Below are 9,807 nucleotides of genomic sequence, written 5' to 3' on the forward strand. Positions count from 1 at the left end.
AAGGAATTCCTCAAGGATAAGTTAATACACTTGTTAATTGACCATGGCACATAAAGGTAGGAGTTTTTATTGATGATGTTTTTTGATGACAGATTTTGAAAAGACTTCTCAGGGTGACCGTGAGATAGAGAATCTTGTAGAAAGAACTGAAGGCTAACATGGAAGGAACAGAATGAAATTGAACAGTAATGTGTACAAAGGTGTTCTTGCAAAGACTTTCTTATGAGGAATTTCTCTTGTGAAATGGGAACCTTTGATTTGGGAAAGAATAGAAAGGGAAAAAGATGCAGGTGTACTAGTTGGTAATGGGGTAGATTTTAATTCAACAATACAATGGGGACAGAAGAAAGACAAATCTGATCTTAGAACACACTGAGACAGGTATTTCCATTAGGGCATAGTGGCATGTTCTGGAGTGATCACAGGACTGGTAAACCTGTCATGTGAAATGAGACCAGGATGCCTTGGCCTTAGCAAGATGAAGGAGAAGAGGGACTATAATTACTGTTTATATGAGGGAGTGAACACTATTTAAACTAAAAAGACAAATGTTGGCACAAGAGTAAAGTGGTACAGAGTGACCATGATGCAATTAAGAAGCAGCTTTCTAATTATCAGAACAATAAGGTTCAAGATGAGTGTTCCATTATGAGCAATGGGGCAAAGAAACCTAACTACTTTTAAGATACAGCTCGATTCATTTATGAAAAGACCTGTATGTCTGGGATACTAGGGACTGATCTCACCACCACAGGAGATTCATTCCTCTCCCCTGTGCCAGTGTGTCTGTACAAGTAAACAAATTACCTTAATTTTTCCACAAATAATTGTTGAAAACCATTATACTATTCAGGGATAGCCAAAACTTTTTGTTCTTTCTCTGAGAATGGTCAGGCAAGGATACGTATTTACAAAAAACCTTAGTTTCATGATCTTAGATATCAATAATAGTACTGTTTACATATCTTTGAATACCTGTTTTGGAAGTAATCACTGAAATGAGGACTTTACATGTTCATCTTGAAGTTACAGGGAATCAGTTTATTTTTTAATCATGTTTTTCTAACATGTAACAAAACTTGTTTGTGTTGTTGAAAAGAAAAAAGTTTAAAATTACTGTGGATGGGATAGGTGATGTATTCCTGATAGGTTCTGTTAGGCTGACCCACTTGGAGCTCTCAGTTCTCGGGTGCCTCTTTCTTCCTCCCATTGCATTAATGGAGTCTGAGCTGACAAGGACTTCATGGCTAAGTGCAAAAACTGCTAATCAAAACAATGAATTCATTTTTATAATTATTGTGTCCTTTTTTTCTTCACAGGGAATAACAATTCGACCACTAGTGGAGTTTCTTGATGTCAAAAGGTCAAATAAAAAGCAGCCTGCTGTCAGTGAAGAGATTTATAACAGGGTATGTTGCAGCCTCAGTATCATGGGTGAAACCCTTTTATAGATGAAATTCCTAGTCACGTTCAGACAGGCAAGCATTCAGCATCAGTATTATGGAGAGATTGTACTAGGTTTCTTTTTGATAGCTCTTATAAGCACAATAATTGTAAAGCTTATATTTAACTTTTGGCAATTACTGAAATTATTGTTACGTATCATTATTTTGGAATCTCTCACTTTCTTAATTGTTCAGATCTAGAAGTAAATTAACTTTCTGTAGTTTATTTCACACATGAGATAAATGTGATTTTATAGTTTGGCTACATCAGGAAACCTCTGGCTTTATTTAATTACATTATACTGCATTTGAGTTAATCTAATTAAACAAATGCAAACTTCTCTTAAACACACTCTTAAACTTACTTAACTCTCGTATCATCAGCCTTTTTATGGATATATGTTTGGTACATGTGTGTCTCCAATTGTTGCAGATTATTAGCCATGCATCTTCTTGAACATATTTCTCTTTGCAGCATACCTGTGGCAAGTGGTTTGAAATTTCAAAAGTGAGGAATAGTAAGGGCCACATTTGGGAAAGAAGCCAATCTAGGCATCTAAAAGTCTGACCTTTTAGAGCTTATCATTTGGACATGTCTATCAGAGTTTTTCCCTGAGACTGAGAGATCCCTACGATGGTTCTTGAATTAAATGCAAACATGCTGCCCCTGGGATCAAGTGAGACCTCAGCTGAACCGGTTCAGTTTTTCATAATTGATAATAGACTCAGGAAGAGTGTGTTTCTAATATTAGGTGGACAGGATGCTTTAAGATGATACAAATTCCTAAAACAGGCGCTCAGGACCTAATGCTGGCTCTCAGTTCTGTCTGTGCATCCTGAAGGGCTGGTGCTGATGTAGGGAGCTTCTGTCCACTGAGATTCTCTTCTCCACAAAGTCATACTTGCCTCACTGTCAGGCCTGGGTAAGTTCTAGGCATAGCAGCGAGTGGTTAGACAATTTCAAATAAGCGAAAATATGGGAAAACCTTTTATTTCAGGCAGGAGCTGAGCACGATTGACATTGAGGAAATTAGCAATTGTCCTTTTGTGGCTGTGAGCTAAGGAAGATTCAGGGGAAAAGAAACAGATTCTGTATTTGAGCTTGGTTTGGACTGCTTTTGGTAAAACTGAAGCATTGTCCCGAGTTGCGACTAGATGTTTCTGTTTTAAAGTATGTTGGAAACTAATAAGGTCTAAGGACAAACCAAGTGTTGTCTATGAGTTTATGTAATGAACCAATGTTTTCCTTTAGTTCTTTGATCATGTGAAGACTGGAATTGAAGATGTGTGCGGACACTGGGGTCACAACTTTTGGAGAGATAAGTAAGAGTGGCATTTGAAACTCTGTTATACAGGAGAGGCTGAAATGGCTCTGCAGCACAAACAAAGGCTCTTTGGCATCATATTTATTTTTCAGCATTTATTCTTGAAAGTGGATGGTTGTTTTTAGAACATGTGGGTTTCAAAGGGAAAGTAGTAAAACAATGTCTTTTACTAACCACAAGCAAGTAGAACAGAATCTCCATCTGGGAAGAAAGGCAGCCCTCTGATCCCAGGGTGAGGTATGGTTCTTTCTGAGGGTACATGTTTCTGACTGTTGCAGAGCATTTCCCGTCTGTCTGCAGAGCCTTTCATCCCACTCAGCTGTCTTCCTACAAACTGTATTTCTTAGGTCAGTTAAGTGATGGATTAGTTTCCTATTTGACGGTAAACATAAAGAAACTATTTGATTTCTTCTAGAAAAGATCAAGGCAGGAGCTGGCATGAGATACATGAGAGATCCTAATGGCAGGCAGCTCCACAGCTCTTGATGGTATTACTTAAGACTTAGTATCAGTTAAGAAGATTACCCCTGGCAATACCTGAATAATTCATATTTTTACTTTATCTGCTGAGTCATCATCATCGTCATTAGGTTGGATCTAATTCCTTTTACACTCAAATTCTTTAGGCCCAAAGCATGGGCACTGCTCACCACCCTCTAGTCTCTGCTCCAAGAAGAATTTAAGGGTTTTATATAAAGAGAGATTAACGCCATCAGGAACGGGGGGAGAGCCCTCTCGAGATGGCTTGGGGACAATACAAGTGAGGACACTTTCCTGACAGATGCATGACATGGGTACAACTTTTCTTTACTCAGCCTAGTTCTTCTCCAGTCTATGTGAGATCTTTAATTAAAAGACTGCAAAACAAAGGAGAGTCCCAACTCTTCATGACCTTCCCACCCAAATTCAAGAATAATTTCAGAATGTCTTCAGGGCAAAATATTTCCTGACAAGCAAAATCAACACCAGCTGTAATCCCTATTTTTTCACTAAGCATCCAAGAGGGTGCAGTTGCTTTAGTGAAAGGGAGAACTTCTAAAGTTTTACAAAAGCAGGCTAAAATTTCAAAGAAAAAGAAGTTGATGCAAATTTTGGCCTTTTATTTGTTATTACAGTAAATATTTAATGTTCTCTTTGTCTTGATGAAAACAGAGAATTAAAAATAATATTTTCTAATAACATAGAATACCTAAAAGTTCAAAGTTGCTTCTAGGGAGACTGCCCATTACCATATTAACCAAAATACAGCTTAAGACTGTCTATCTGAAGTAAAGTTGAAATTGACCCTTTCTTAGGTTACTCAGCATTAGGTTGTTAACATGAACAGACACATTCCCACACAATAAGGTCCTTTAAAATTTCATTACCTGCAATATATTGGCTTTCCTTACCTATGCACTGTAAAAATTAACTGGTTGGGCTGGTTTGCCTCATGTACAGGTTTAAAAAGTTCGACAATAAATACCTGCGAAGACTTCTAATCCGTGAGAACCAGCCCAAATCCAGCATTGTTTCTTTATACAAGAAGCTAGAAATCAAGCATGCCATTGAGATGGCAGAGAGTGGAATGATAAGCAAAGTCCCATCATCGGTGTCTCTCAGGTAAGCAAGCGATGCCAGCGTGGCCAAGCATCTCAGCTGGGTCACATAATTTCTTTCATAGCCCAGGCTGTAGGCAGGACAATCACTTTGACTTAGGATACTTTGTGTCCTAATGTCACCAGAACAGTAAGAGGATGGTAAGAGGATGTGAAACAAGAGCCTTTTGCCTGTAGCTTCACGTGAAATGCTGTGTTCTTCCGGGGTGTGCAGTTTTACTGGGACAGCTGCTCACTGGAACATTGATCTGCCATGTAGAGTGGAGGTGGACTTGAACATGTGCCTGCCTGTCTGCTGACAATAGCTACGAGGGAAGTCTGAGGGGCATTCTGAATAGTACCTAAATACAACGGATGAATTATTGTTAATTTTATCACATCTTGTGTCTTACCTCAGATTCAAATGAAATCAAGATTTCATTTCTACATGTTACATTATCACCTATTACTTGGTTATTTTGAAATGTTGTTTCCATTCTAACAAAGGAAATAATTCAAATGTCATTCCTCACCATAAAAATAAAAACATTCTATCTCTCTCTTCTTCCCTCTCTCTCCCTCTCCCTCTCCCCTATTTTCTTTTTTTTTTTTCATTCTGCTACAGTGACTATCATGAAGGAAAGATAAAGCCCCTTTCTCCCACTGAAATGGAAAACATGCGAGAAATATTAACAAAGAATCTCTACCAAATACGACATCGAGTAAGGATGAACTTTTGCCACATAAATATCCCACTGCTCATTTAATATACTGATAATCTTCCTAACACATCTTTGAGCTAGTACATCTGCTCTATCATATAATAAAAAATAATGCTCTTGTTTACTTCTGTTGCCTTGAATCCATGTCCTGTCATATGTACAGTAGCGTATTCATATTCCTTTTTGTGCTTGATCTTACACTTTTGATAAAGCCTAATGTTTTTGTCTTATTACCTCTGATGTACCTACAGTATTAAAGTAGGATCATAGGTGCCAATTCACCCAACACTGTCTACTTGTATAAGTTTATTGCTCACTTTGTGATATGGGATTAGATTTCATATTTGCCTCCAGTTGTAAAGTTGCTTGTGTTAAGGCCAGAGATGATGAGCTGGAAAAATAGTGAAATAAAAGCAAAAGGACATTTCACATTTATCTTCCTGTGGCTAAGTAGTTTGAATGCCTGAGCCCTTGGAAAACATTCAAAAATTGAACAAGCTTCAGCTTGCTGGAGGTAAAAATGACTTACCTCTAGGGGACTCATCACTTTCAAATGTGTCCTCTACTGACATACTGACCAAGCTACTACAGTGTGGGGGTGAACGCAGTATTAAGCCAGCTTCTCCCATTTTGTCTTTCACTATAAATATCAGCAGGTTAAAAAAATGAACCAAAACCAACAAAAAAAGACCAAGTGGTTGTGAAGCAGATGAATAGAAACATTCTTAGCATAATTATTGTTCATAATCATCTGCAATATGATCTTGTTCACAAGGATTTATGATACTTATTAAAGCAAAAAGCCTTTTTTTCCCTGTTCATACAGTCCAACATATTTGACATTGTGCTTCCCAGGCTGTGATCACTGCTTTTCTATTTCAGACAATGTCCTACAACCGACATAGCCTGGCTGCAGATGCAAGTGAAAAGCAGGCCAAAGAAATTCTGATCCGTCGCCGGCACAGCCTTAGGGAGAGCCTGAGGAAAACAAGCAGCCTGTCAAGAGAAAGACCGGTACTTGCATTTTGTGGTGTTTTTGGGGGTTTTTTTGGTCTGTTGTTTTTTTTTTTTTTTTTTTTTTTTAGATTTTAATTTTTACTGAAAGCAGCTCTTTGTAGCTAACTGTCATGCAGAAAAAACAATCTTCTGACATGTGGGAAAAGATCCTGAATTTGGAAGACAACTGCCCATGTAATATCACTCTTACACCTTGAGTTGCACACATTAGCCCCTTAATTTGTCTTGATACCTTCAGCAAAGCTTCAGTCTTGTAGAATGTGATATGGGAGTGGGATCTGCTGCCATAATTTTACCTCAGAGAAGCTAGACAGGCTCTGTACACAATGTAGGTATGATCAGTATTCTCTATCAGTATTTTGATGAAGTGTAGATCATTAAAGGTTAAAAATGACTTTGAGATAGAAAAGCTACTCCAAAATATAGGAGAGAAGTTTTGACTGCATCAGTCAGAACAAACTCTTCACTTGAAAAATATTGTATGCTTTTTAGTATTCATAAAGTGTTGTCAGGCCTTCAGATTTTGACACTGGTTAGGAAAACTCCTTCCACTTACAAGGATTGCTGTGGCATGATAATATTTGGCTCTCTGAGGCAATCCTGCAATTGTAAACTTCCAACCATATTGGAGTGAAGCACAATAATTAGGCAGGGAAACTGATCCTTTGGGTCATATCAGGTATCAAGAAAATTACCCATCCTGTGAATATGTATTTTCATGTTACAGGAATACTTAGTGACTGTTGTCTTCATTGATACAGTTGTCCTTCAGCTAGTTGAGGCTGGAATAATGTCTCCAAAAGGGCTGTGTCTCATAGGCGGTCATTACCAGAGCTACTGTGGCGTTAATTGTGACCATAAGACTGTTCCTGAATGATTTTTTTTCCTCTCAACCACAGTTACATATATCATCTTTTTTCATACAATTAAATTATTTACTGTGTATAATAATGCGGAGACTCAGCAGGACATTTGGGGCAGAGGAAAAGGATGTCTGATAACTTTTTAAAACACACTGGCTATAATTTTATGAATAATTATCCTTGGAGAAATCCTCCACAGAGGGAAGAGGAGAAAGAGAAAAAGAATAAGAATCCAAAGAGGAAAAATCTCTGAGGAAAATAAATTTCCTTTCACGTTCCCTTTGGATTTGCCACAAGTAATAGTATGAGCAGAGGAGAGGTGGTAGACCATAAAGATTTTAAAAATCTTTGTAGCAAATATAAGAAAGATGTACTTGAGAAACTTTTGAATTTAAAAAAAAGCAACTTGTCCTGGAAAGTACCTCTCATGTTCCAGGAAGTATGAAATGTGGTCTATTCCCAGAGCCTTTAAATATTAGTCTGGGGAAAACAAGGATTTTATGCCCTGAACTGGTAAATGATCATGCTGGTGCCTAACTTCCTCATCAACTTCAGTGTGACTAGTCAACTGTATAAAGTCATTTATATGTATAAAGTGCTTGCAGGATCAGAATACAGGTTAGTTCTTGAGCCCAAGCTTCAGTCTCACCCAAATTTTTGCAGCTGACTAATAAAAAATTTTAATCGAGTTTTAAACATGGAGCTGCATGAAGTGCCATGCTTGCAGCATTTGCCTTCCTTGGGGAAACCTGTGCAGGCAAGGTTGAGGTTAGAGACCATATATTTATTAACTCTGATCTCAGAGGGCATATCACTAGGCTTTCATTTGATTAAACTGCTTGAGATTATTCAGTCTTTACCTTAGTTAGCACAGACTTCAGGCAGCAATCAGCACTGAGTGTGTAGTAAAAGATCACACATTAGCTAATCCGAAACTACTGTCCAGCCCTTTAGCTACATAAACCTGTTCAAGCCACAGGTGTGTATCTTAACATGCATTATGCAGGTACACTAGGCTGCAGTGACTTAAAATGTTTTGGGTTTCTTTGCATGCAGGCTGCAGCAAATACAAAAAGATTCCTTTCACTTCCTAAAAACACTAAACTCCCAGAGAAACTACGAGTGAGAAATAAAACATCTTCCAGAGGTAATGAATTTTTTCTGCTTTTCTCTTACTGTGCTGCAGTTATTTTGCTTACATAGAAGGAAGGTTTTTCTAGGGATGATGTAGAGAAATCAGCAAATTAGAGCATTTGAAGCAGTGTGTCCTATAGGACAAATGTGAGTGTAGAGAAATGCCCTGGACAGCAGGGTTTTGTGTGGCTTCCTCACTTCCTATTCCATACTGGCATAGTCCTCCCAGCCCATCTCCTCATGTCAGCAAGCAGCAGCCTGCTTCACTTTTGCACCAGGAACACTGCCATGGCTCATTCTCCTCATCTTTATTCCATAATGTCCAGATATCCCTTTTGGATTATGAGCCTATTTGGTTCTTTTCTCTCTGGGGTCAGGGTGGAGGAGACTGCTCTGAGAACCAAACCAGAGAGGGTACTGAGGACATTAGATCTAGTTTATTGTTCTCATGCTCAAAATGCTGTGGTTTACAACCAAATTGATATTTTTTTCCCCTGCCAAAACTCACAAAGATTTTATATTGTAGTTGTAACAAAAAAACCAAAATCAAAACCAACAACAAAAATTAAAAAAACTGTTGGAGCACAGATATTTGATGTGAAAATTTTGCCCAACTCTATATATTACTTTTGATGGTTACTGGTTTTATTACCATGCTTATATCATACTCAGGAGCATTTTCTTTCATGACGAGCTGTCATCAAGATTTCTTTCTGGGAAGAAGAAATATCTGCAGAGTTCCTAAATTTCCTGATCTCCACCCGCATTAGTTTTCCACTATTCCCAATTAATTTAACAATAGACTGTGGTTTTGTCTATTAATAATGATATCTTTTCTCTCCTGAGTGTAGGATGCCTTTTATTGTGCAGTTAATCTGAAGAGGTCACCTACTGTCACCTAGCATTAAAGAGAAAATATGCCTCCAGATTGTTCATTTGTCAAAAAATATATTATTTGACATATATAGAGGGAAAAAGCCTGGAAACACAGTCTGATGAAGACCTTCCTTGATATATAATTATCTGGGTGAATGGACAATTACATAGTGATATGTTTTGTTGACCCTTTCCTCACCTTTTTTAAAGAAGTAACATGAGGGCTACTAATCCAAGTTGTTCCTATGAGAGTTGCACAATACACAGTTGTTTACTTTGATATATTTAAAACATCATCTCTGATTTAAGTCTAAGAGCAGATCTGAGGCATTCACAAACTGTTGTTAAAATTATTATCAGATTACTCAAGTGTGCAAGTTTTGATGAAGATGTTAATTCTTTTTAAAGAAGTCTGCTGGGGAAAAATATATGCACATGTGCACATCCAGGCAATCTCCAGCTTGGTTTACCTGACAATAATCATTTAAGGGCATTCCCTAAACAATTATCCCAGCTTTCCCTAGAGCGTATTCTGCCCTGCTGTGAGTGGGAGGAGGAGTCTTCAGCACCTGAACCTATAAGATTTGTCCTGTTTATTTTGTTTCATGTCGTACATTCAGCCTTACTAAGGATGGGATATTTCCACCCTTCTGTAAATTGACCTTGAGAGATCCTCTGCCTGGTACCGATTCTGCTTTCCCAAAGTCAAGTTTCTAGAGCCCCTGTACATGCTGTGCTCTGGAAATGCCTCTTGGTTTAGATTTCAGGAGATGTGAGGCTCAGAAATCTAATTTTGGTATCCTACTTGGATGTAAAAAGGGACTATACCCTAAGCTCAGAGAGCAGCA

At 38.0% G+C, this 9,807-nt stretch overlaps 1 protein-coding gene across 1 annotated transcript in view; it reads left to right on the plus strand.

Moving 5' to 3' along the window:
* The window catches only part of SLC9A2 (solute carrier family 9 member A2), a 37,413-nt gene that overhangs the window by 21,508 nt on the left and 6,098 nt on the right, over window positions 1–9,807 (plus strand). Inside the window, exons 6-11 of the mRNA XM_066176628.1 lie at window positions 1,320–1,409; window positions 2,698–2,768; window positions 4,211–4,372; window positions 4,973–5,069; window positions 5,952–6,083; window positions 8,006–8,096. Coding sequence (XP_066032725.1) covers window positions 1,320–1,409; window positions 2,698–2,768; window positions 4,211–4,372; window positions 4,973–5,069; window positions 5,952–6,083; window positions 8,006–8,096 — 643 coding nt within the window. The remainder of the gene's footprint in view (window positions 1–1,319; window positions 1,410–2,697; window positions 2,769–4,210; window positions 4,373–4,972; window positions 5,070–5,951; window positions 6,084–8,005; window positions 8,097–9,807) is intronic.

Source organism: Chamaea fasciata, unplaced genomic scaffold (genome assembly GCF_029207755.1).
Source record: "Chamaea fasciata isolate MVZ Bird 193981 ecotype frontalis unplaced genomic scaffold, bChaFas1.0.hap1 SCAF_2, whole genome shotgun sequence".
Lineage (NCBI taxonomy): Eukaryota > Metazoa > Chordata > Aves > Passeriformes > Sylviidae > Chamaea > Chamaea fasciata.